The sequence below is a fragment of the Vombatus ursinus genome, unplaced genomic scaffold (assembly GCF_900497805.2).
Source record: "Vombatus ursinus unplaced genomic scaffold, bare-nosed wombat genome assembly UNPS02014832.1, whole genome shotgun sequence".
In the NCBI taxonomy this organism is placed as follows: domain Eukaryota; kingdom Metazoa; phylum Chordata; class Mammalia; order Diprotodontia; family Vombatidae; genus Vombatus; species Vombatus ursinus.
This window is the reverse complement of record NW_020954610.1, coordinates 72,380,222-72,407,372: the sequence shown is the minus strand read 5'-3', so window position 1 is coordinate 72,407,372 and position 27,151 is coordinate 72,380,222. Positions and strand designations below refer to the sequence as shown.

The 27,151-nt window shown below is 38.0% G+C and overlaps 1 protein-coding gene across 1 annotated transcript in view; it reads left to right on the top strand.

The window, feature by feature from the left end:
* The window catches only part of LOC114026082 (phosphoserine aminotransferase), a 38,743-nt gene extending 20,021 nt beyond the window's left edge, over positions 1 to 18,722 (top strand). The window contains exons 7-9 of the mRNA XM_027839702.1: positions 3,127 to 3,255; positions 16,441 to 16,578; positions 17,404 to 18,722. Coding sequence (XP_027695503.1) covers positions 3,127 to 3,255; positions 16,441 to 16,578; positions 17,404 to 17,509 — 373 coding nt within the window. The 3' untranslated portion in view covers positions 17,510 to 18,722. The remainder of the gene's footprint in view (positions 1 to 3,126; positions 3,256 to 16,440; positions 16,579 to 17,403) is intronic.
* Positions 18,723 to 27,151: the final 8,429 nt, after the last annotated feature.

Sequence of the window (27,151 nt, the reverse complement as noted above, 5' to 3'; positions counted from 1 at the left end):
CCATCTTGGTTCTACCCCCCACCCCACACACCTCCAGCAAGGTAACTTGTCTGTCATCTTAACCAAAATGGGAAGGAGGCCATTTCAGGGAAAGAATATTAAATCAAATTCTATTCAGAGATATCTTGTGATATTTCCTAGAGATTTCTGTGTAATAGCATCGTTTATGTCAGGGCACAAATCCTAAGGTGGAACAGGGGAAAGGAAGTGTTAGTTTCAAAAGAATGTGCTGAACACAGTCATTCTCAGCTGTTGCTGGGAGGGCTGTGAAACCAAATCACAAAGTTCTAAATTCATTTGGTTGGATGAGCTTCTGAGTTAATGTAATCAGTCATCAAAGCACTCATAAAGAAATTCCCAGAGCTCGTAGGATTATTTGTGAAGAGCATACAAGGTAGTGGAATGACACTAAATATTGTATATATGTACAATGTCTTTTTATTATTATTATTATTTGTGTACAATGTATGAAAAAGTGATACTTTTAGTTAGCATTGTGATTTTAAAATAATGTAAAAAGCAAATTCTTCTTTGAGTAGTATGAGGATGAAGAAGTCAAAGAAAAGGCCCCGGGCATTTCCAGGCCTACATGCTAACCTTGTTAAAGATGAAATTGAAGCATTTTAGGACAATTGATTTGCAAATGGGGTTTTAAGGTTGATAACATAATATGTGTAAAAAGAAAATAATGAACCTTGAAGTTAATAATAATTATCTCTTAAGCTTTTTATAACACTTACCTCATTAGATTTTCACAATAGTCCTGTGACATAAGTAAGGCCAACATTATTACTCCTGGTTTTACTGATTAGGAAACCTAGGCATTAAATGATTTGTGTAAGGTTCAGTAGTTGTCAAGTTGTGAAGCTGGCACTTGAACCCAGGCCTTCTATTCTATATCCCAGGTTCTTTCCACTTAATTAAGCTAAGAGGGCCTCTAAGTTGCTGAAATGCTATTAGGGAGATTTGGGGTCAGATTGTAAGACAGTTTAGACATTTTTAGACTATATGTTATAAGGCTTTTGTCTTTCCTTGACCCCAAATCATGACAATGTATATGGCCCTAAGATGTTTATATAGCTCTGAAACTTTTAAAAGGTCTTTTATAAGACTCCCAGGAACTAGAAGAGAGCATCAGGAATAGGGTTGCAGAGACTAGAGGATCTTGTCTTTATTACCTTGTAATTTTCTGGTTCTCAGAGGACACTCTGTCCTCTTGTGCCAGTTACAGAAGGACTGTGATGATGAGCTAGGTCTAGGCTAGCTCTGTCTTGAATCCATATCCCCAAAGAATGCTCAGGTCCCCTGAGAAAGCAGGTAGGGGTGTAAGGTGGTTTTAAATATGGAAGCACCTGAAACTCAGATTGCCTCTTATTTTGTTCTTAACCATCTTGTTCTGCCAAGGGGCCTAGTCTGACCCTTTGCTTGGAATACACTCTTCTCTCACTCTCACCTTTGACTCTTAGAATCTGTAGTTTCTTTCAAGGTTTAGCCAAAGGCCACTCTTTTACATGAAGGCTTTCCTGATTTCTTACCCTTTCCCCTTCTCCATTCCCAATTGCTAGTGCCTTTTCCACAAATACTTTTCTGTGTATACATACATGTATATAGATGTAGATGTGTACATACATACCCATGTGTGTTACTTTCCCTAATAGAATGGAAGCCCATTGTGGTCAAGGACAGTTTCACTTTTGTCTTCATACTCTGCACGCCTAGCACTTAGTGAGTACTTAATAAATGCTTGTTGATTGATTGGCAGACCAGTTAGGAGACATAGGAACTTCTTCTAAAGCTTTCAGAAGGAAGTATCCAAAAGACACCACTAGGAGAAATAAAGTATGGCGGTGGAAAAGTGTGTTGTTTGTAGCCAGGCTTCATTTTCTAAAAACATCATTGTTGATGAATGATAATAATAACATTTCACATTTATATGACTTCTGACAAATAGAACTGATCCTTTCTGAGTGGTTGACAATGGTGTTTTGGAGGATTGGGGGAAAATTTCCTTTGTATCTGAAGAAATAAGTGGGGATAAAAGTCTAAGTTGTTTAGGTACGCAAGTGACTTCATCACAGCAATGAGTTTATGGTAATAACATCTTTAAGTGCTTTGCATGTTAGAATGTTCTTTCACATATATTATTAATAGCAACCTTATGAGGTAGAGCTATTATAATCTCCATTTTTAGATGAGGAAATTGAGGCTCAGAGTAGTGGTAGAGATGAGAATTCAAACCCAGGCCTTTCAACTCTGAATTTAGCACTCTTGTCATTACACCCTGACTACATGGAACATATCCTGCATAGCCATCAGGAATCCTTTTAGGATTTAGAATGAGTTGGCTTTCCTACATAGGAGTCAAATACCATTGTCCCAGGTCTACTAAGGAGAACGTGCCTATGAATAGCTAGATTTCATTGCACTCTCACTCTGTCCTTCTCCCTAAAGCAACTGGGTTTTCTCTGTCTTTAAGGACAAACTGCAAAGTGGAAGTCTGCCACCTCTCTCTTTCTTTAAAAAAAAAAAAGGCTTTGCAAGATTAGAGTAGGTCCTTCAACTAGCACTTGGGTAAATGTTTGAAATACTGTTGCTTTTATTTATTATTCTATACACCTCCCTTCTCTACTAGGTTCCAGAAGGCCCAGAAATGACTTATAAAGTCAAGAGACCTGGGTGTGAATCCTGGCTCCTAGATGGGTAACCATTGGCAAGCCTCAGTTTTTGTATCTGTAAACTCAAGACAATGGTATTTGTGCTGTCTACTATGAGGTTGTGGCAAAGAAAGGGCTAAAGCTTTGAACCCTATAAGGCTCAAATGATGATGATGATGATGATGATGATGATGATGATGATGATGATGATGATGATGATGATGGTGATGATTATTAGTGGTGGTGGTGGTAGTGGTAGTAGTAGTAGTAATGTTGGTGGTAATGGTAGCAGTAGTTGTAGTTGTTGTAGCAGTAGTAGTAGTAGTAGTAGTAGTAATTTTCAGGACTTTGAAGCAGTGGAAAGTAAATATATATCTTTAAGCCTTATTAGGGATTCCTACTATGCCACCTGCATGTGTCCTTTTTTGCTTGCCAGAGCTAAACTAAATAGCTTCTTTTGTCTTTATTTCAGCATCTACATCATGGGCTTGGTCCTGGAATGGATTAAGAACAATGGTGGTGCCAAGGCTATGGAGAAACTTAGCCTAATCAAATCACAAATGATTTATGATATCATTGATGAATCGCAAGGATTCTATGTGTAAGTTGATATGATCTTGTTTTGTGTTTTTGTGTTTTTGTGTCCCTTGTTCATTTGAAAGTATATGTGTGTAATACCACATCATTCATTTGACGTTAATGTCATCACTGGCATTAATATCATTAATGACAAGCATTTTTTAATTGAGTGCCCACAATCCTCTGGGGAGAAAAGGATTAATCAGTTTCCTCCTAGATTTTCTGAGATGTTAGAAAATCACCCTTGTCAAGTTGTTTAGCTCTATCACCACTTGAAGTTCTGTAATTTCTACCAGAGGTGAGCATTAGAATTTGTGCTATTTTTCTGTGTTCATAGGATTTTTTTCCCTTAAAATGAAAAGAATTCATTAAATTCTCCTACTTATCATAATTCCTATGTTTGGCAGAAAATACTTCTGCAAATAAGTGATTTTGTGGTAAATCAGCATTCATAGTAGGAAAAGAAAAGGGGAGAAGGAACCCATATATAAAACTTATCTATTCAAATGAGATTTATTGAATGATTTTTTTTTTTCAGCCAACAGGGCCCTGCACCAGGATGGCTGGAGACAATTGTTGTTGTTAAGTTATGTCCGACTCTTAGTGACCTGGTATGGGGTTTTCTTGGCAAAGATACTGAAGTGATTTGTTATTTCCTTCTCCAGTGGATTAAAGCAAATAGAGGTTAAGTGATTGCCCTGGGTCACAGAGCTAGCGAATGTCTGAGGCCAGATCTGAACTCAGGTCTTCCTGACTCCGGGTCCAGTGCTGTATTCACTGAGCTACCTAGCTGCCCTCTCACTGCCATCTATGTAGGAGATAGGGGTACTATCAATCTCCACATTTGTATCAAACCAACCTATGGGAAGGAAGGTGGAAGGGGAGAGAGGAAGGCAGAAGTTCCAAAAATGGCATCTTAGCTTTCCTCTTTTGTATAGGAAAGCTCCCATCTCTAGTATATATTACTGGTGTAGTGTGTTACCAATTTTCCTCAACTTCCTAGGGATTCTAAGGAAGTGAGTGATGGGGAAGTAAGGTGTTCATATGTTACATCCAAGACAAAATCCATGTTTTGTGAACATTGTAATTGGTTAATAGTTTGAGGGAGGAAGAAAGAGAAATGGGAGAGACTCTGATTCAGTCCAGCCCAGGACTGACTTTGGACTTGTTCAAATAGAGATTAGGACATTTATCTCTTATGGCCTTGACTGGATTCTGTGAAATGTTCCCAGCCCCCAGAGGCTTGTTTTTATGTGTTGGTGGCCATGATCTTATAAGATGCTGTGGCAAAACCAAGGAGAGGAGAGGGGGCACATCCCAGGTTTAGGGTACAGGCAGCTAATACTAAGGCTCAGAAGAAAATGTTCTGCTCGAGGACAAACTAGGCCAATTTTGGCTGCACATAGATTACCTGGAGGGGATTAATGAGGAACGAACCTGAAAAGGTAAGGATAAGCTGAAGCCAGGTCACAAAGGGCTTTAAATTTGAAACAAGAGCAGTTTCTTATTATACTATAATGGGAATGAAGCTAATGTGCCCACATTTCCTTCATCCATAGCATCGGACAGGAAACATCACCTATTTAAGACTAAAATGTCACTAAATTTTTTTGAAAGGAAGATTATTTAAGTTAAATTGATAATGGTGTTTGAACATCTACTTGTCATTTTAACACATTTTCTTGTGTTCCATTGCCAGCAAGCAAAAGTAATCAGAGAACAGATTCTTGTTAACATAACCAGCAAATGCATTTTTTTCTGGTATCACAAACTACTATAGCTGTATTGGATTAAAGGGCATTTTTAATAGAGCTTTCTCTTCCCCTCATCACTAATGCCACACTGCTTTCAAGGGCTTGAAGTAATACTGAATGAATAAACAAATGAAGAAGTATTTATTGAGGGCTTACTATGTGTCAAGAACTGTGTTCTAAGCACTTGGGATACAAATGGAAAAAGTGAGATCAATTATACTCCCAAGGGGCTCATTCTTTAATTAGGAGATAATGCATAAAAAAGTGGCAGGGGGTCAATATCTGGGCCAATATCATGGCAATGCCCAGGGGTCTTTAGGGTACATCAACCAGTAAGATGGCAGTGCCCTGTGGGTAGAAGGGCATACCAACAGGGCAGATGGTAAGGTCCAAAAGACCTTAGGATGAGGTGGCAAGGTAGTTTGCAAGGCCTGGTGGTTTTCCATCTTACCAGAAGGCTTATTCCTAGCTTGACGTTGGAAGCCTTGTCAATTTTCCTTCTCAGTTGCCCTAGATGGTGCCTTGGTAGCCTGAGGGATAAAAAGATTGGGACTGGGAAAAATAGACATCAATTTTGTTTTTATTATGCAGTTGTCACTGTTGTTGTATAGAGTATCTTCTTAGCCATTATTTTTCTCAAATGGATCTGTGATCTCATTAATATGAGTTAGATCATAACCCATCCATTCTTGGCCCTCCCATGCTACTCTTTTCCAAGCCCTCTCTTTAGTTCACTATAGGATGTGTACTCAAGAATCTGGGCATCTACTTAATTATCTTTGGATGACAGTGATGATGTTGATTTATTTATGGTGCTTGAAGCCATAAAGTTAGTTTACCAACTTTCTGTTTAATATACCATTATGATTTATTCATGCATGGACTCTCCAGTTTGTAATAACAATATCATAAAATTCTATGACACTTTAAGATTTACAAAGCACTTTTAGCATAACAATGCCATAAGACAGTTGATTCAAACATAATTATTCCTCCTTTGAATTTGAGGAAGCTGAAGGCCAGAGAGGTTAAGGAGCATATCCAGGCTTCCATGACTAGTAAGAATCAGAACCAGAAATTCTGAGGCCAATACCAGTGCTCTTTCCATTATGTTAGGATTTTATAGATTATCTACAGCAGATTTTTAATCTGAGTTTGGCATCTCCTACTACTGGAATGTTTCTGGGCTGTTGGCATCTCATGTGTAAACAGAGAAATGAAGGTGAATTTAGCAATTAATCAAATTAAATCAAATCAAATTAAAAACAGTGATGCATTCTGAAACCATTTTCTTTTGTGGGAAGGGAAGATGGGCAGGAATAATGTGTGCCAAAGCTGCTCTTCTTGCCCTAAGTTCATATAATCAATTATGTTGTAAGAGGAAAAGCACCTTAATCTTAAAGAAAACCATCACAGAACTACTTGTGGGTTTCCATTTGCAAAGGGGATAGTAATGGGAGTGGAAAGCCTGTCAACAACATTTACCTGAAGAGATAACAAAACTTTGGCCATCTGCCTGGCCTCTTTGTAATGGCCAAGTAGACAAGACATCTTGCATAAAGTAGGACTAAGAAGAGGGAAGAAACAGGAAAAGTTGGTTTGGAGAGAAGGGCATGGGAAAAAGTTAAGATAGAGGAAAAAGGGTAAGATGAAAAGGTGTAACAAACACAAAGGAAGTCAAGCTTGTGATACAGCTGAGAATACAGGATGCCTCTCACCACCAAGGATGTGTCCTTGGAGAAAACAAAAAAACAAAAACAAACTTAATTTTTCCCTCTAAGACAGAGGTTCTGAAACTAGAGTCATAGATACCAATTTTATTTTTATTATGCAGTCATCATTGTTGTTGTATAGAGTATCCTCTTTGCCATGATTGTATTCAGATGGATCTGTGATCTCATTAACCCATCCATCCTTGGTCCTCCTATGCTACTCTTTTCCAGCCTCTCTCTTTAGTTCACTATAGTGACTCTATGCAAATGGACTAGGGAATGATTCTGGGAAAAGGCAGACATCTTGGGAAAAGGTAGAAAAAAATGAGATTTAAAAAGAATAGCTAAAGCTAAAAGGGAGGGGAACATCTGAGCATCCTTTTTTCCATTATACACTTTAACAGTTAGACTGCAGCTAGGACATTCTTTCTCTCTCTCTCATTTGTGAGGCAATTGGGGTGAAGTGACTTGCCCAGGGTCACACAGCCAGTGAGTATCGTGTCTGAGGCCGGATTTGAACTCAAGTCCTCCTGACTCCAGGGCCGGTACTCCATCCACTGCACCACCTCGCTGCCCCGACATTCTTTCTCTGGTAGACATTTGTCAATTCAAGTTCAGGACATGAGACAGTCTCCTGAGATCTTTGTTCCCTTAGGACATCCCCTCCCCTTGAGGTTTCTGTACCTATAAATAGTGTTATCCTAGGGTTCATTTCATCTCATATAGAATAAACTATAAGCACCTCTTTTCAATTTCTAAGCATTCCTGCCCCAAGAATTTTTATTTATAACATTAATAATAAATAACAGTTGACATTTGTATATTACTTTAAAGTTAGTAAAGCGTTTTACGTCCTTTATCTCATTGTGGCATCATAGCAACTCTGTGATATTAGTGCTGAGGGCGTCATTATTGCCATTTTACAAATGAAGAAACAGATTCAGAAGTTAAGTGACTTGCCCAGGGTTACACAATCAATAAGTACAAGGTAGGATTTCAGACCTGGATCTTTCTGAATGCAAATTCACCACTCAATCTCCTATGCCAATATATACTCAATATATTCTTGCAAAATTTTTCTTCTGATAAAAACAGATTGCAGTTGTTGATGTCACCTTAAAATGACCAGTGCTTAACTTCCTGGCAACTCCTCAGTGTTTTCCTTGCATCTACTGAGAGCTGTTCTGAAATTTTCTCTTTTACTCCTGTCTAGAAGACAATACAGGTGATCTAGCCCCTAAGAGAGGGATGGACAAAATGTGCTTTAACCCAGAGGTTGAAAATCAGACTTTTGGATAAGATAAGTTATTGTAGGCGCAATCAACACCCCTTCTTGCTGTTGATTTTTTTTGTTTAGGAAAGAGAGTCTATGCTCCATCCTGATTTTTTTTTCCAGCCAACAGGGCCCTGCACCAGGATATTCTGAGTACCAGATCTTCCATTTTGTCTTCACAATAATTCCTCTGCACCTGTGCCAGTCTCTTGGCCAGGATTATGGGACCAGAACCCAGAACATAGCAGGAGCAGTGTGAAGGGTCTATTTCCCAAACCTAAATTACAGTTGTACTAATGTTATATTTTGAAGCCTTCTCTCTGGAATCGGTTTTTAAAAATTATTGATATCTCTTGTTTTTGCATCACCTATAATTCCCGAGAGATTTCTCCTCCTTTGCTATCCAAGAGAAAATCTCTTAAAACAAAAAATTAAGCCAGAAGATACTTGGCAAAATAAAAAACAGTGCAAAAGTCTGACACACATATAAATGTCAGACTTTTTCCACTATATATGTTCTATATGTATACACATGAGACATACAATATTTAGTGAAATATATAGTATACATATAGTTAGGTTATATAGAGAATGTATGTATATATACATATATATATACACAAATATAATTTATACACATACACACATGTATATGTAGTATCCTACACCCATAGTCTCCCTCCTCTGCAAAAAAAGGGGGACAAGGGGCCATCTTATGTTCAGAAGTCATTTGAAGGAACTGCAGATGTTTATCCCCCAGAAGAGGAGACTTGGTAAGGGTTGTGTCACCGCTGTCTTCAAATGTTTAAAGGGTTGTCATATGAAGAAGGAATTAGCCTTATTCTTCATATATCTGAAGGGTAGAAGTGGAACTAGAAAGGAAGAATGATGTCAACTCAGTAGAAGAAAGAGCTTAACTGTCAGAGTAGTCCAAAATGGACTTGACTGTCTTGGTAGGTAGTGAATTCCCTATTACTGATAGCGTTCAAGTTGGGGTTAGAGGACCATTTCTTTTTTTTTTTTATTTTTATTTTTTGATGATGACCATTTCTTGGTGATATTTTCAAGAGGATTCATGTTTCTGGCGGGGGCTTGAACTAAATGACTCCTCAGATCATTTCTAATTTTCACATTATTTGACCTCAGGATTCATTCTGTTGCCTCTTTTTGCTTCTTGAGGCGTTCTTCACTTAGAATGGATGTACTCACCATGTACCCCTTGACAGTTTTTCCATATATTTTCTTATATAATTCTGGGGGGGGGGCTTCATTGAGGAAAAGGATTTCCAGTTAGGCCATTATTTGTTGATTTCCCAGTGAACTTGGCCGTCGTTAGCAGGAGGGAATGATGTGCACTCAAGTGCGTGATTCCCATGAGTTCCTCTCACTGTCTCGTTCAAATAGTCCAAAATGGTCCCAAGCCATTAGAGCAATGCTGAGTGCCAAATTTCCTATTTTCTGATTCTCACCTTCTTGAAGCACCACGAATCCTGTAATTCTACTGCCTTTTCAGCTATAAGTTCCCCTGGGATGCTGCCTTCTCTTTGCACCTACCTCCTACTGATCTTACATAGATATTTCAGGGAGTTTAAGCACGTTATTCAGAGATGAATGGAACTCCTTGGCATTAGCTCTTGGGAGTTTTATGAGATGCAAACATACCAGTACAAGCTAGTTAGGAAAGTACATTGAGAGCTTGAGCAGGAAAAGTTACTGAAGTGAGTAAAAAAGAACTTATGGAAGCCAAGAGAAGAAGCCCTACCTAAAGTACAAAGATCTGTCCACCTTTGTGCTACTGCCATATTAAGGGCTTTTTTTTCTTCTGTTTTTGATGGTCACACACCTAAAGGACAGTGTCTGAGTCAAACTATTCCCTTTAGTGGGGTCATAGGATCACAGATTTTAAGCTGGAAGTGACCGCAGAGGTCATCACATCCAGTCCTCTCATTTTCCAGATGAGGAAACTGAGGTTTGGAGCTCTTCAGAGAATGCGCAAGGTCATACAGCTAGTAAACACACATAAGTCCCAAGTCTTCTGTTTTGGTCTTTACAGAGGAAGAAACAGTATCAAGTAGGGTCTATGTTTAGAATTTTTATGATGGCTGTCAAACTTTCCCACTCCAATCTAAAAATATATCTAATTTTGCCCCTTGAATCCATCATATCTTTGTCAAGAAGTAGGTAGCATCTTTCCTCATAAATCCTCTGGAGTCCTGATTGGTCTTACATTGATCAGGGTTCTTAAATCTTCCAAAGTTAATTCCAGTGTTGTTCCAAGGTTCTCCTGGTTCTGCTCGCCATACTCTGCATCAGCTCATACAGATCTTCCTAGGCTTATATCATTTTTCATGGTGCAATAGTATTCTGTTATATACATGTACTGTAATTTGTTTAGCCACTCTAAATTGATGGACATCCTGTTAGCTCTCCAGGTCTTTGCTACTACAAAGAGAGCTGTTATAAATGTTTTTGTACATATGGGTCCTTTTGTCTTTCTGGTCTTTTTGGAGTACAGGCTCAGTATTGCTAGTTGACTTTTATGGCATAGTTCCAGGATGATTGGACTAATTCATAGCTTCACCAACAGTGCACCAGTTTCCATGACTGCCCAATTTTAAAGCTCAAAGGCTATAGGAAAATAACAACAATTCAGGAAATACTGTCTTACTAAATCCAAAGAAACCCTGAGTGGTTAGTTTCTACTATTGTATGATTTTTCTAGTTTCCCTAATTTGGGAATTAATCTTAGAATCCCTAATTTCTTAATCTCAGAATATGGGAGATTGGGTCTGTGTGATGCGGGTCTGTGTGTAGATTGGGTCTAGGTTTATTGGGGGTCCTGCCCAGAGAGCAGGCTGGTTTCCAGTTCTCTAAAGCAGAGCATACTATTTTCTTCCTGTCTCTAGGGCATATCTATAGTGGCTAATGGTTAAGACATTAGTCCAGAAATATTTTTACACGTACGTCAGCATGGAAGACAGTACACAACATGGGGGTGGCTGGAAGAGCCATCTTTTTCAGAACTTCAAGAGATCACTGATTTAATTTCCTATGAATATAGACACCTCTTAGTCCATGATTCCATGAGTTACTATAGCACCTACCTCCCAGGGTTGTCATTGGGATAAAATAAGATATAAATATAAATATGTATAAAGCACTTTATACACCTTGAAGTGCCATATAAATGCTAACTATTATTATTATCATTATTAGCAGCAACTAGGTGGCATAGTGAACAGAGCTGGACTTGGAGTCGGGAAAGCCTGAGTTCAAATCTTGCCTCAGATGCTTACTAGCCTAAGGTCACACTAGCAAGTCACTTAACCTCAATATGCCTCTGTTTGCTCATTTGTAAAATAGGGTTAATAGCATCTACCTCCCAGGGGCGTGAGGATCAAATGAGATAATATTTGTAAAATGCTTTGCAAACCTTAAAGTGCTATATAAATACTAGCTACTTATCTTCATCATCATAATTGTTACCAGGAAAATTCACTCTCTAGAAGCCAGCCTCTGTGAATTTAGCCAGGTTGGTGGGGACAACAGTTCTTTTCCTGGCCCATGTCCTAAGCCTTTCCAGCTATATAGGACCTGCCATAACCCCTAATATTGATGCATCCTTTAGAAGCACTGGGTTGACTTCATGCAATGATTCTGGTTCATTGTGATACTTGGGTGGAGTTACAGTCCCATTGTTAGACTAGAATGTACGGTAGCAAGTGGTAACCTTGTTTTTTCACACTGGGGCCCTTTGTAACCCACCTCAGATCCCATCTTCTTTCAGTGTATGTGGCCAACAAATTTTTTTTTTTTGGCTAGGCAATGAGGTTAAGTGACTTGCCCAGGGTCACACAGCTAGTAAGTATTATGTGTCTGAGGTCGAATTTGAACTCAGGTCCTCCTGACTGTAGGGTTGTTGCTCTATCCTCTGTATCACCTAGCTGTCCCACCAATTAAATTAAAAAAAAAGTTTTATTGGTGCTTTCTGTTTTTTGCTTTGTTGTGCCCCCGTAATTTCCCTAAATACCTCGTCTCTGACTGAGCCCACCCTTGTAAAAAAGCAAAACTGTTGGGGGTTAAAAAAAACGCAATCCATTATGAGAGCATATGCAGCATTGCCCATTCCCAGTTCCTCATCTGTAAAATGAGCTAGAGAAGGAAATGGCAAACCACTCTAATATCTTTGCCAAGAAAACTCCAAATGGGATCACAAAGAGTCAGTCGTAAGTGAAAACAACTAAACAAACAAAAAATGCATTTATATAGCATTTGCAGGTTTACAAAGTGATTTCCATGGGCTGTCTCATTTGATCCTCACAACAACTCTGAGAGGTGGGTACTGATTTATTTTCTCCATTCTGCAGATGAGGAAACTGAGGCTGAGAGGAGTTAGGTGACTTGCCCAGGGTCACACATTTAGTAAGTTTGTGAGGCCACATTTAAACTCTTGTTCCTAGTCCAGCACTCCATGCACTGTACCTCCTAGCCATCGTAAAGTAAGTTATAGAGGACCTGAACCTTAGTGAATTCATTTCTGAAGACTAAAACTTCAAGGCTGAATTTATTGTTTTTAGTCTTTGGCATTTCCCTCCTCTCTGAGATGACAGCTAAGTGGGCTTTTAAAATTCCTTCCAGCATTATATGAACTTCAGGTTTTCATTTTCATAGAAACCTGGTAGACCCTTGTTACTAGAACAGGGCTTAAGGATCATCTAATCCACCTCCTACATTTTGCAGATGGGGAAACTGAGGCCTCGACAAGTGAAGTGACTTTTCCAAAGTCACAAAGTTGGCCAGCAGCAGGATTACTTGAAAGATGTCTAATAGACTCTTATGTTCCTTTATAATAGCTAAGATTTAAATAATGTTTTAAGATTTGCAAAGCCCTTTTACATATGTTATCTGGTTCAGTCCTCGTAACCACTCTATAAAGTACATGCTATTATTCCCATTTTTACAGAAGGGGAAACTGAGGCAGAGAGCAGTTAAGTATCTTCCCCAGGTCATACTGCTAGTATGTGTCTGAGGTAGGATTTGAACCCAGGTCTTCCTGACTCCAAGGTCAGTGATTTTTATCTATTGTGCCATAAGTACTGCGTAGAAAGAGTGATTTTTTTTGGGGAGGTGGGGAGAAGCCTTAAACACCAATTTTCCACATGGTAGCTGTTCTTTTTTCCAAATAAGATGTGCATTTAATTGCTAAACATCAAGACCGGAACCACCAGCACATTGCATTTTCCCAGCAGTAGAATGTCTAAACAGCGTAGCTGTGGTGTTTTTAATTTAAATGTCAGCTATGAAATAACCAAGCATCTCATGGAAAAGAAGGGACAGCAATTCAGATCCAAAGCCCATTACAAGGTATTTGGTTATTCCCTTTTATTATCTAGTCTGCCTTAAAGGGGTATGCTTGACTCCTATTAACTTTCATAGGAATTATGTATGTGCCTCTAGGGGAGAGTATAACTTTTAATGGGAACTTCCCTTCCACTGCTTTTATTTGCAGTTTAATTTTAATGAATCCCACCTAGTAGAGACTTCAAATAAAATGGAATGTTCTTCTGCTTAAAAATAAATAAGTAAATGAATGACTGCATGATACATCTAGGTTTTGTCCTCCTAGAAAAGAGCTTTTTAGTTGTTCTTTCTTTTATCTCTATAGTATCCTTGGAAAATATTCTCAGTTGCTCATTATTTTCAAAATCAGAACCCAAGAGCCAACTGCGATTTTTTTCCCTTAGGCAAGAATTGCTGGTTGTCAGTAAGGTTCCTCCATATCCATTGAGCACCCTCCAGCCAAGCATGGTAGTTTTTAGATGGGAGAATACCGTTCAGATTCTGTTACTACTTGCCCCTCGCTAATAATGCTCGAGTATCTGCATTCGCAAAATTTTATGGCGATACATCAGATTTCTCTAAGAGAGATTTCCTGTCTTGCCTGCCAAGTCCTTAATCCCTTGCACACCTGGTCATGAATTCAGATAAAGCAGAGAAGTTTCATACTTTAGCAGGAAGGGCCCAAGAACACTGCCCTTCTCTTGCCTCATGGTATCTCTCTTCTTTTCCATGATCTTTTAAATCTTCCCAGTGATGGCTCAGTGATCACACCGGCCAGTTCTTATAGGGCCAGAAGATGTAGTTTTATCTAGGTCAGGGGACCGGGATTCATGGAAAGCTTTCTTATTTCTAACTACAGCTATCAGTTCCATATTAGTCAATTTTGCTCTGTTACTTCTAATGTAAAGGTCATTCTCCTCCACAGAGAAAATAGAAACAAAATTAAACACCTCTGCTGTCTTCCTGTTGTCAGTTATCATTGTTCCATCCATCCCAAGCAGAGTTCCTATCCCTTTCTCGAACCTCCTTTTTCTTCCCAATCTAGCTTAAAAGCAAAAACCAAAACAATGAATATTTTTGTTGTCTTTCGCTTTCTAAAATAAGCTTTGGCTTATTTTGTCTTTCTGCATTGCTGACAGTATTTTTATGTGGTCCATGCCACAGTCATATTAATTCTCTCTTACCTGGCCTTGCTCCCATCATCTCTACATTTCTCTTAATATTCTAAATTGGTTAGGGAGTTCCCTGTGCATCCACATCTGTGTTGTGTAGGGGAATGGTCACCAGGGAAGGGAATCATGGTCAGTGGAGTCATAAGAATGGTGAGTAGATCCAAAGGGTAGTCAGTCAAAGCAAGGATAGTATTGATTTAATTACTGTGCACAGAGCAAGAAGTAGAAAAGGAGTTTAGGAGTGAGACCCTATCTCCTGCAGGGCACATGGCAAGATGACCCAAGTGGACAGCTGGGTGGGTAGATGGGATGTAAGGCGTGACCTAGTTTGCAGCTGGCTAGACAGAATGGGCCCCATTCTGCTTCACCATGGGACCTTTCTTAGATGAAACGCTGAAATACAGAAATTACAGAATATTCTTAAAGAAATGGAGCTTTATTACTTTTAAGTACCTACAGTAACTGCTGACAAAGTGACCCCTGCTGGGCCTGCTATACAAAAGTGCCCCCTACTGGGCCTGCTATAATGAATAGATGAAATTTGTGATAATTAGCATTATTTGCATTTAAACAGTTTTGTACGCTGAAGCCTTGAAAAACAGTTTGTTCTCTCCAGTAGATTAATCATGCTTCCTATAATCTCATTTACATTATTCATTTACTTCCCACACCCTTTCTTCACAGATTGTGCAAAGAGAAACCTCAGTTCAGCCCAGATCTAATTATTGGAGATTTTAAGTTAGTAGAGTCCAAAATAATGATGTTTTGCTGTATTACATAAATACCTTAAGAAAGTCTGATTTGCTGATATAATACTCTTTCTGCTTGCACAATCCCCAACCTTTTTCTAATTTAGATGTTCTTTGAGAGATTTTGGAGCTGAAAATGCCCCATCCTTCAGCCAGCCTTCCGAACCTAGCTAGACTGGTCCCTGAGAGAGGTATTAGCCATGGGCCCATGCTTAGGGCCTCTCCAGCTTTGTATAGCACCTGCCAAAGCTTGTGCTTCCTTGGGATAGACTTCAGGGACCCAGAATTATCCCCATCCTGGGTGTGGTTGATAAGATATTGGGTTAGGACTGTAGTGCAAGACTTCATATTACTTAATCAAGCTGCAAACATTTATTAAGCATCTACTGTATGCCAAACACTGTGCCTGGTACTAAAAATACAAAGATAAAAATGAAACAATCCCTTGTCTGGAGAGCTTACAGTCTATTGGAGGAGACAACATATACATAAATTAATTATTTACAAAATAAATAACATGGTAATTTTTTTTCTTGGGGGAGAGAGGGAAATGGAAGCATACCAAATAATAAATCTATGGATAAGTAGAAGAAAGAAAGGAAGGAAGGAGGGAGAGAAAGAGGAAGAGAGAGAGGCAGAAAAAGGAAGAAGAAAGAGAAAGAAAGAGTAGATGAGACAAAGAGGAAGAAAGATGGAGAGGAAATAGAGGAAGAAAGGGATGAAGAGAGAAAGAAAGATCCTAATTCTTACACAATGCTTTGTTACCCCTAATTAGAATGCAGTGTCCCCTTCTTCAGCCTGCTAAACTCATTTCAGTTCCATAAGGTTTATTAAGTCATGCCATCACCTCCTCAGTAAAAGGCCTGCCCTAACTACCCCCACCCAGCTCGCTGTGATTTCTCCCTTTTCTGAACTCTTCCCCTACTCTCCTTTCTTCTCCTCTTTGAGAGCAAGGACTGTTTTCTTCTATGTTTGGTGTTTAGCCCAGGGTCTGGCACAAAGTAGGTGCTTAGTAAATGCTAGTTGGCTGATAGATTGGCTATTTCCTCATATTACCTTTTCTTGTGTTCCTGCCATCTCTCCCCAACTAGATTGTTAAATGTCTCAAGAACAATGCCTTAGACACAGGAGGATTTTAAGGTAAAATTTGTTGGTAACAATCTACGCATTCCAGAACAGATACTTTAACCAATGCAGTGTTTTTCAGATGCCCAGTGGAGAAACAGAGCAGAAGTAAAATGAACATCCCTTTCCGTATTGGTAATGCTAAGGGAGATGAGCATTTAGAGAAGAAATTTCTGGAGAAAGCTCTTGACCTTAACATGATCTCTTTAAAAGGGCATAGGTAAGTATAACAACTCAAAAGTTTGAGGCAGATTTGGCTTAGCCTTTGCAGGAAAAAGTACAAGTTAACTGAGTTGGATGGCTGGGGACCTGTCCTTTAGTGTTGTTTTTTTTTTTTTTTAAGAGTACCAACTATATAACTTGGTGAGAAAGAACCATCATCACAGAAATGATCATCCTCATTTTTATTTTCTTGTGCAATATGAAATTGACATTGTGTCTTTTCTTTTGAAATGCATGTAAAATGTATATTGTAACCTGGAATTATTTGTTAAAAAAGCAAACAACTTTAGCTGGTGATGCTCTATTGTGCTGTACTCTCCTTACCCCTCCCCCCATCCCAACTTCTCCATAAATATTAATGGCATTAGACAGTCTAAATTCAGAATTATTATGAAACCAAATGGCTGTCTGAGCATGCGCAGAGCTAACTGTTGTTATAAGCTGAGGGTAAAAAGACTTTAGGAAGACTTGGTAGTATTAGAGCAGGGAGCAGATTTTTATTATTCCAGAGGTCAAAATCTATGACCAGTGAATGGAAGCAATAGGGAGATATGTTTCCTTAATTAGAACTGTCTCATGATGGAACTGGCCATCTCATTACTTAGCAGGTGTTCATCACTGGAAGCGAAGGCTAGATGGCCATGAAGAATGTTGCATTTCCTATATTGGGTAAAAAGATTGGCCTTGATAACCTTGAAAGATCTCTTCATAGTCTGATTCCAGTCTTAAAAATGTCCTTCAGAAAAGGGTGAATGGAAAGCAGTGTATTCTGTAAACTTCTCTCATGTATGGCTCTCAAACATTTTCCCTTTGGTTTCTCCAGGTCTGTCGGAGGAATTCGTGCTTCCCTGTATAATGCGGTCACCATGGAGGATGTTCAGAAGCTGGCTGCATTTATGAAGACTTTTATGGAAATGCATAGGCTGTGAATACTTTGGTACCAGTTTATATACTGCCTATTTAAAAATGGGTAGCCTATTAAAATAATTGTGGCATACATAGATATAAGCTCTTAACAAACTAAGTTATTTTCCTGATAAACAAGCCTGTTGTAACTCTTTGAAAAATAACAAAACTGTTACAAGATAGTTTGTTACTGCAAAGCCAATGACAGCCGCCATCTTCACTCTGACTAGTACCGTAAAATTTTTAAAGCTATACTCCCTGTGTTTTATTCGAGGTTTAGTTTTTTCCTTCCCTGTTGCCTTTTTTTTCCTTGCTAAATCTCAGTATGTAAATTTGACTGTGTACTTAATTCAGCTGTTTGAATATCCTGGCTTCTGTAGGCACACACAACAGTGGGGGAAGGGACCAGATTCTTCATGGGGTGCCAAGGATGCTCTAGACTAGAGTCAGCAAACTACAGGCCAAATCTGGCCTTCTCTTTGTTTTTGTACAGCAGGCTAGCCAAGAATGGTTTTTTACATTTTTAAATACAATAAAACTTTATCTTAAAATAGAAGAGCCATTTTTAGCTTACGGGCTGGCAGGCCAGATTTGGCCCACAGGCCATAGCTTGTAGATGCCTGCTCTAGATTGGTAGCCTGGGCTGCATGTATGGTCAGCTTCCATTTATTTAGGCCCAAACTTGATCACTGTTTGTGAACTCAGAAACTCACAGCACAGGGCAAACCATGGGTCTTCCCTTGTGTACTCTATATTCTCTTAAAGAGACCAAACTGATATACTGTTTCTATTAAGGTCTATTTTTAAGATTATATACTATTTTTCTCTATGCATTTATATTTCAATAACGGTTCTTTGTAGTATACATCAATACTTTAATGTACGCTTATAGTCACAGTTGTTATGCAAGAAGCCTTATTCAGTATATTAACAAAGGGTTGTAGTGTGATGGGGTTTTCTGTGTTTTTTTTTTTTCTGCTTCTCTTCTCAGACAGGAGGATTTGCAATTTTCCATAACACTTTTCCTACATGTTAAGTTCAAACCAGAGCCTTTATTAAAATAGCACAAATCTTTATTCCTTTAGCTGTTCACTTTTCTCTGCTTAGTGGGTCAGCACTGACTTCTGGGGATTTGGTTGGTGAAGAAGCCTCCTCCCATTCTTTTATCTGCATTGACCAGTATGTGATACTGAACATATTAAACCACATTAAAAGTACTAAAACTTGTCCATCTTATATGTGTCTTTCATTTCCTGCTTTACTGAGCACTGGATGTTTTTCATGGTTTTTGGTTAGAGAAAGGGATAAAATACCTATACATCTGGGTGTGGTGGACAGCACACAAGATCTGAAGTTCAGAAACACCTAAGTTCAAATCCAGACTCAGACACTTACTAGCTGTATGATCCTGGGCAAGTTTTTTAACCTCTATTTGCCTCAGTTCATCTGTAAAATGGGAATCATAAACCTCCCATGGTTGTTGTGAGGATCCAATAAAATAACATTCTGAAGTGCTTTTGCAAACCCTAAAGCACTATATAAAAGCTAGTCATAATGTCTGATAAAGGTAAATTGGCCTTTTTAGCTTTATATCATAATTATTTCTGGATAATTTTCCTGTCTTTATCACCTAGATAATCTTCCCTTGTGACAAAGAAAATAGCTAGGTGGCACAGTGGACAGTGTTGAACTTAGAGTCAGGAAAACCTGGATTCAAATTCTGCTACACTGTAGCTAGCTGTGTGACCCTGGGCAAGTCACTTAATTTTTTAGCCTCAATTTTCTCACCTGTGTAAGGAGCAAAATAATAGCACTTATCTCCCAGGGTTGTTGCGAGGATCAAATGAAATAACACGTGTTGTAACTCTATATAAATGCTAGCTATTATTGTTAGCTGAGCAAAGCCAATATACACAGCAACTTTGACACACTATTCTATACCCATCAGTCGATAAGCATTTTCTTGGTCAGGCACTGGGCAAGGCAGTAGGGATACACGGATGAAAATTAAACTGCTCTCAGAGGGCTTATGTTCTACCAGGGAGATAATATGTACATGTAAGTATATGCAAAATAAATACAAATTAACCTATCAAGGAGATAATACATACATGTAAGTATATGCAAAATAAATGCAAGTAGAGGGAAGGCGCTAGAATTCGGGGCATCAGGTAAGGTTGTCCAAGGAAAGGAAGGAAACCTAGTTCCTCATCTCTTCTCCAAGGCCAAGATTGGTCATTACAATTGCATAGGATTATGCATCATTTTAGGGTTCTTTTCATTTACATTACTTTTCGTTTACATTTAGGGTTCTTTTCATTTACATCATGCACATTGTCTTCCTTAACTCTTCATCACTACATACAATTCTTCCCACGTTTTTAATTTGTAGTATCTTTTAGTATGATTTAACCTGTAGTATCTTTTAGTACATTCATGTACCACCATTTATCCAGTTATTCCCTAATCCCCTTTTTGTTTCCTGCATTTTTGCTACCACAGAGAATACTGCTATTAATATTATGACATGTATTAGGCTTAATTTTTCTGTCTTTGATCTTCTTAGAGTACATGCTCAGCAGTAAGATCTCTGAGTCAAAGTATGTGAACATTTGGATGACTTCATAATTTTAAATTCTTCTTCAGAAGAGTTGAACCAATTCACACCTTCCCAAATAACCCATTAGTGTGGTTGTCTTCCTACAGCTTCCCCAAAATTGACTGTTTCTATCTTTTGTCATCTTTTTTAATTTGCTAGAGGTGAGGTGAAATGTCAGAGCTGTTTTCATTTGCGTTTTTTCCTATTAATTATTTGGAATGGCCTTTCATACTTTCTATCCATTATTCCACCTGGCTGCCTAGCAGGTGATCTGGGGTTATCATGAGGTCTAGGTTGGTTTCATGGCAGGCCTAAGAACATACTCGGTTTGAGATGCTTGTATGTTCATTGGCCTGGAATCCCCAGCCCCAAGTTAATCCTAGATACAATTTTTAATGTATTTTGACTGACTTGGGTTTTCTAGATTCTCTAGACTGGAAGTAGATGGGACTGCATAGAACCTCTCGAGACTAGAGCCTGGCCCAAGCACAAAATCCAGAGCTGGTCTAGTACTGAACTGGTCTCTAGGGATAAAGGGATAAAGGCTTTTCAGCTTGCTTTACACTGTGATGCTAAATTCTGAGAAGTGATTCCATTATTGGGCTTATTAACTCTTATTCTACTAGTTACTTTGATACTATAGCTTGCAACCATTACATGCCTTCTCATCCTTTGTGATTCTTGCCCAAAACTGCCATAGAGGCTATTAATAATGATGACAGTAAATAATAAATATCAATCATATAGTACTTTAAAGTTTGCAAATTTCTTTATATGTCACTATAGACATTTTATTATCACACCAACTTTTATTTTTATTGATATCTTTTGTTTTTACATCACCTAAATTTCCCTGTGTCTTGCCCTCCTCCCTGGGAGCCAAGCCTTTTAACAAAGAATTTTTTAAAAGAAAAAGAAAAAATGTTAACAAAGTCTGTCAGTATTTTTAAAAAATTTTTCAGATTTTTAAAAATTTTTAAAAATTAAAAAAAATTCAGATTTTTAAAAAATCTGAATTATACAATATCCTATACCCACAGACCCTTTCTTCTACAAAGGAGTGTGTATGTGGTGGTGGTGGTGGAACATCTCATCTCATCTTTGTGGCTAAGCTTGCTCTTTGTAATTTTGTCACATTCATTTTTATTTGCTTTTTGTGGCTATTCTTTCCATTTTTTATAGTCACTATGTATATTGTCTTCTTGACTCTGCTTACTTCACTTTGCATCAGTTCATAGAAGTCTTCCTATGCATTTCTGTGTTTATCATATTGATAGGTACTATCATTTCAACTTTACAGGTGAATAAATTGAGGTAGATAGAGGTTGAGTGGCCCAGGGTCATATGGCTAGTAAGTGTGTGTGTGTGTGTGTGTGTGTGTGTGTGTGTGTGTGTGTGTGTGTGTGTGTGTGTGTGTGTGTGTGTGTATGTAAGGGAGATGTCAGGATTTTCTGACACCAAGACTAGCATTCTATCCAGGATGACCTATTATCACAGTCTAGTAATCAACATTAAGATCCTATGTGCTACGTGCTAAGGATAAAAAGCCAAAAATGAAATAATCCTGCCCTCAGGGAGTTTATATTTTATCAGGGGAAATAACATAAGTATATATAAGCATATGTATGAAGTAAAATACAAGGTAATTTTGTGGTGTGGAAAGCATTAATAGCTGGGGAGAACAAGAAAGGCCTCCTTGGAAGTCAGGAGGGAGGGCATTCCACTCCCTTTGTGTCAGAGACAAGATGTGCAAAGGTAAGAAGAGAGAGGGAATAGAATGTTGTTGGTGAGACACAGCAAACAGACTAGTTTGGCTGGTCTACAACACGTATAAAGGGAGGTGATATGTAATAGGGCTGAAAAGGGAGGTTGGCTCAAGGTGACAAAGGACTTTATTTGTCAAAGAGAAGTTTATATCTGATCCTAGAGGCCTGAGGAATCGGTGGGGTGTATTAGGGAGGGAAGTGACAAAAGTCATTTTTGGTAAATGTTGGAAACCTACTAATTGCCAAGAAGAAAACAGTCTTATATTTTGTGTTCCCCAGATCTAGGAGAGTTGGGGAGAGCTTGTATTTTCTTACCAGTTTGACAGAGTGGAAATTAACAATTGGAAAATCAATGATTAAAAATCAGCAGACAGAATACACTAAAAAAACAAGCATATCTCCTTCATTTCCACTGCCCATTCATTAAAAACTACTACAGGTAAGGGGCAGCTAGGTGGTGCAGTGGATAGAGCACCGGCTCTAAAGTCAGGAGGACCTGAGTTCGAATCCAGCCTCAGACCAAACACTTGATACTTACTAGCTGTGTGACCCTGGGCAAGTCACTTAACCCCAATTGCCTTTAAAAAAAATTACTACAGGTAGCAAGTAAATAGTCTATTATGGGCACAAATTAAACTTATTTGGTTTGGGCTGCAGGGAGGCTTGGGGTTTCCATGTGTGCCCTTCCACTAGTATGGTGTTGTAGAAAGAAAACTGGACTTGGATCCATAATTTGAATCACAGCTATGCCACTTACTACTTGTGTAACTGTACCTCTCTGGACTTCAGTTTCCTCATCTATAAAATGAGAGGCATGGGCAAGATGTCCCCTAAGTAAGCTCCCAACTCTAAGTCATATGAACTTGTGATATTCAGCAAAAGTGTACTTATTAGAACTGACTTCTGAATATGTGATCATCAAAATAACGGCACCCACATCAATAGAGTCAAGGAATGTTAGAGCCAACAGGACTTGAGGAGGAAGAGAAACAAAATGACTCTCCTGTTCCAAGTTAGCAATGCCAAGGGATGCCATGTTTTAGAAAAAAGACTTCTAGATATCAATTAATCAGTCAATAAGCATTTATTAAGTGCTTGTTATGTACCAGGCACTATGCTAAGCACTAGAGATACACCAAACGATCAAAATAGTCCTTGCCTTCAAGGAGCTTGCATTCTAATAGGGAAAATGATGTGTAAATAAGTAGGTACATAGGAAATGTACAGAAGAGGTGGAGACAAAGCTCTTGACCACATATGATCTCTTTGCAAGGGCATAGGTAAGTATAGTAACTTAAAATTTTAGAGGCAGATTTGGCTTAGTCTCTTTGTTAGTGAAAGTTAAGGAGGATGGCTTTGTTCTCATTCTGTTGTGGAATGTGGAATTTATGGTGTGTCTCTTGCTAAAATGTGTATTGTGGCCTGGAATTATGGAAAAATAAAAAAATTTAATTGGTAATGCTCTGTACTGTACCCTCTTTCACTTTTCTTCACCCAAATCCCAACTTTCCTATGAATATAAATGACATTAGAAAGACTGAATCTAAACTTACCACTGAAGGTGAAAAGACATAACTCTTGTTTGCTGTCACTAGATGTTGAAGGAGGAATCAAATATTCTTTACTGCTGTAGAGGACCACAAGACTATGACCATTGGGTGGAAGGTATAGGGAGGCATATTCAGATTCATTAAGGAAGACCTTTCTAATAATTAAATTTGTCTAGCAATAGAATTGGTTGTCTCATTAAGTAGTGAGCTCTTTATCACCAGAAGCAAAGGCTAGACCATCGGTCAAAGATGTTGCAATTCCTGTCTGGTGAGGGGTTGGATTTGATGACCTTAAAGGTTCCTTCTAGCGTAGCAGTCTGTGATTCTAACCTAACATTTCTATTCCAGCCCTCTTGTTCTAGGGACAGGGAAACTGAGGCCCACAGAGAAGAAGTGAATAGGAAAAAAATACTTGATTAACATTATACATTGAGGTTTGTATATTTCTCAGCAATTCCTTTAGTGCTATGATTCTGTGCTTAAACTCTAATGTGAGAAATAGAACTGGGTTTCACCTGTGACTCTTAGTTTTTCTGCATTTTCTTAGAAAAATTAATATAATTTGATTACATTGTGTTTTGCCCTCATCCTGAAAAGCTGTGGGATTTTACAAAAAGGTGAATTGCTTTATGTAACCAATAATTCTTCCCCCCTCCTTATGTTACTACTGTTAATATTTTAGAGTAATCATTAGTAGAAGAAACCATGGATATCCATGAAAAATGGACAGGACACTTTAATAGATTAAATATTATCCAATTATGCTGAAAACATTATCAGGTCTGGCATCATATCGGTATATGATTAATGTTTGTTGTATCTCACTCTTTGAATGGAAAATAAAACGAGGAAGAATCTTCTCACATTTGATCAGAGTGAGCATAATTAAAAAGTGAAATGCTACTGGGTCTTCTATGAAATCAATCACTTTAATTGGAAAGAAGGATCCCTTACTTCTGTTGGTAATTGGGCTCTTGATAATTTAAAATTGGAATTCATGACAGTTTGTGATAAATTGGCTCCTTTTAGGCTAAGAAGCTAAGAAGTTATAATTACCCATGGATTACTTCTGAATGGTTGGGGAAGCTTGATCAAAGAGATATTGAGAAATATATAGAAAAACTAGTAGCTTGCAGAGATATATTGGATTTTTAAAGAATAAAATTGCTCATTTGATGTGGTGAAAACAAAAGCTCTATGGCATTTGAAATTCTAGATACATAAAATTGGATTTTCTAGGAAAATACGGTATGGGGAAAGAGAAAATTGGGTATACTAATGGAATGAAATCATAATCTACTCAAAGAAGTATATGAAGGGATCATCATAAGAATTGAGGGTCATTTTAAGTAAGACAAATAACTAACATGACATTCATATGCTTTTGTTGATGTGTTTGTGTTGAAAATGAAGACTGACTCACAACTAATTTCCAAAGTATGGAATGGTAGGGAAGAACAATTAGCAAATTCAGTGTGCACAGTTCTTTTTATAGTCCTATTGTGAAGGTTAACTTAAATACAATTGTATGCCTTGCCTGTGAATGTGTCAGAAAATCTTAACTGAGCTTGGGTCTTAGTTATGTACAAAATGTACAAAATTTAGACATGCTTGTGAAAATGAAAATGTGTTCTTAGTTACTGACAAGCACTAATGAATTTGATGACATTGGATTAGCTTAGTTCTAACTAGAAAATTATTAGAATTGATTGTGGAGGTATAATAAATAGGGCCCTAATGAATGAATTTTCTAGCCCTTTTTCCTGCTAAAGAACGAATGACATATTTAGTCTTTTTCCCCCCCAAATCTTTTTTTGTGAGGCAATCAGGGGTTAAGTGACTTTTCCAGGGTCACACAGCTAGTAAATATCAAGTGTCTGAGGCTGTATTTGAACTCAGTTCCTCTTGACCCCAGAGCCAGTGCTCTATCCATTGCAACACCTAGCTGCCCTCACATTTAGTCTTGAACCATTTTTGTTAGGTGGGGAAAGGAACTGGTTTTTAACAAAAATAAGAGGTTGGAAGGTGGGAAGTTAGGGCCTGGAATGTTCTAGATGGCTAAAGTTTCCAATAAATCTGTCCAGGTTGAATAAGGGCCCAAGCAAGATATAAAGATGAGTGTATGGAATTCCTTTTTAGATTTTTATTGACATTTTAAAAAACTTTATGGTCAGTTCCCAATAGCTGTTTTCTCCTCTACATTGAACTCTCTTTAATAAAGGAAAAAAAAACCAACTCCAGCAACTAAAGAAAACCCATTGACCAAGCTACCATTTCTAATATCATATGCAACATTTTTCTCCCATCATTCCCTGCCTCACAATAGAGAAGCTCTCTGTTCTATCGTCTGTTTCCTGGCACCAAGATTTCTCATTACAATTAATCAGAGTTCAGTTGCTTTTAGGTTGTTTTCCTTTACATTTTTTGAAGTCATTGTGTATATTGTTCTCCTGGTTCTGCTTTCTTCTATCTTCATCGGTTCATTCTCCAAATTCCTATTAGTTATTTCTTATGGTGCAATAATATTCTATTGCATTCACAGATCACAAAGCCATTCTTTAATGGGCATCCACTTCGTTCCCAAATTTTGGGAATTCCTTTTCACATATATGCTCAATTATATTAATTAATATTTTAAGTGTGTATTTTAGAAAACTAGAATTTCCCTCACCACAAATTTCAGCCTAGCTAACCAGACTCAAAGAACAATATGTACATACTTCCAAAAGGAACATCATTAAAATGTTTGATGTTAAAGCTATGTCTTATGACTTTTGTTAAACAGAATAAATCCTAACTAGATAAACAAATCCTTTCCACCAAACTTCACTCACCTAGGAAGCATATCACTTTGTAAGTCCCTGAGAAATAATAGGTATTTTAGAAATAAAATTGGGTTAGAAAAAAAGTTATATAGCTGGTACTGAAAAACAATGAAACAGATGTAAAGGGAATCAGTGGTTTAAATGTGTATTTGAAGTTTTCCCTTCATGTTTTACCCCACAGAATAAACTTAGATTATAGGCTGAATCCTTTTAACCCTCTTTGACATCAGAACTGAATTCTTTAGAAGATGAAAGCAGAAAGCAAAGGACAGTGGATCAGCATAATAACCAAACCTAGGTGCTCCTGATTACAAAGATTTCATTCTATTTGTGGGTTAACTGGGATATTTCTATATTTCAATGCTAGGTATCAGTTTTTCATATAATTTTCTATATTTCCTTAGATAACATGTTGGTCTAGTAAGTAGAATATCAAAGATAAGATATTGCTTGCATGGTCACTTGGAAAAACTCCAATAACATCCAGGCTAGATCTAGAATAGGAAATATTTTATCCATGGGCTACCATTGAAATCTCCTTCCTTAGAGATCCTTGATAACACTCTTAAGTGTTAACAAAATCTATCTGTGTGAGAGAACTTGGAAAAAGTTTACTCTGGAAACAGGTAGGTCTAATATACTTTCTGTTAACATCATATATTTTCCTTTAAGTAGGAAGATTCATGATGTTTGTAAGATTGTGGGTCTGCCACCCTATATTGTATAGCCTCTGTTAGGTCTCATGTTCTCTATTTGCCTCCAACACTAGAGGGGATCAATACAGATCTCTCTCATGGAAGACTTTGTCCTTAGGTTCTAGCTTTCCTTCCTCTTTTCTTGGTTTCTCCAGTGGTAGTAAAATCACTCCCCCCCCCCCCCCCCTCCCTTGTAAATTCTTATGCAGCACACAAAAGTGGTTTAGGCA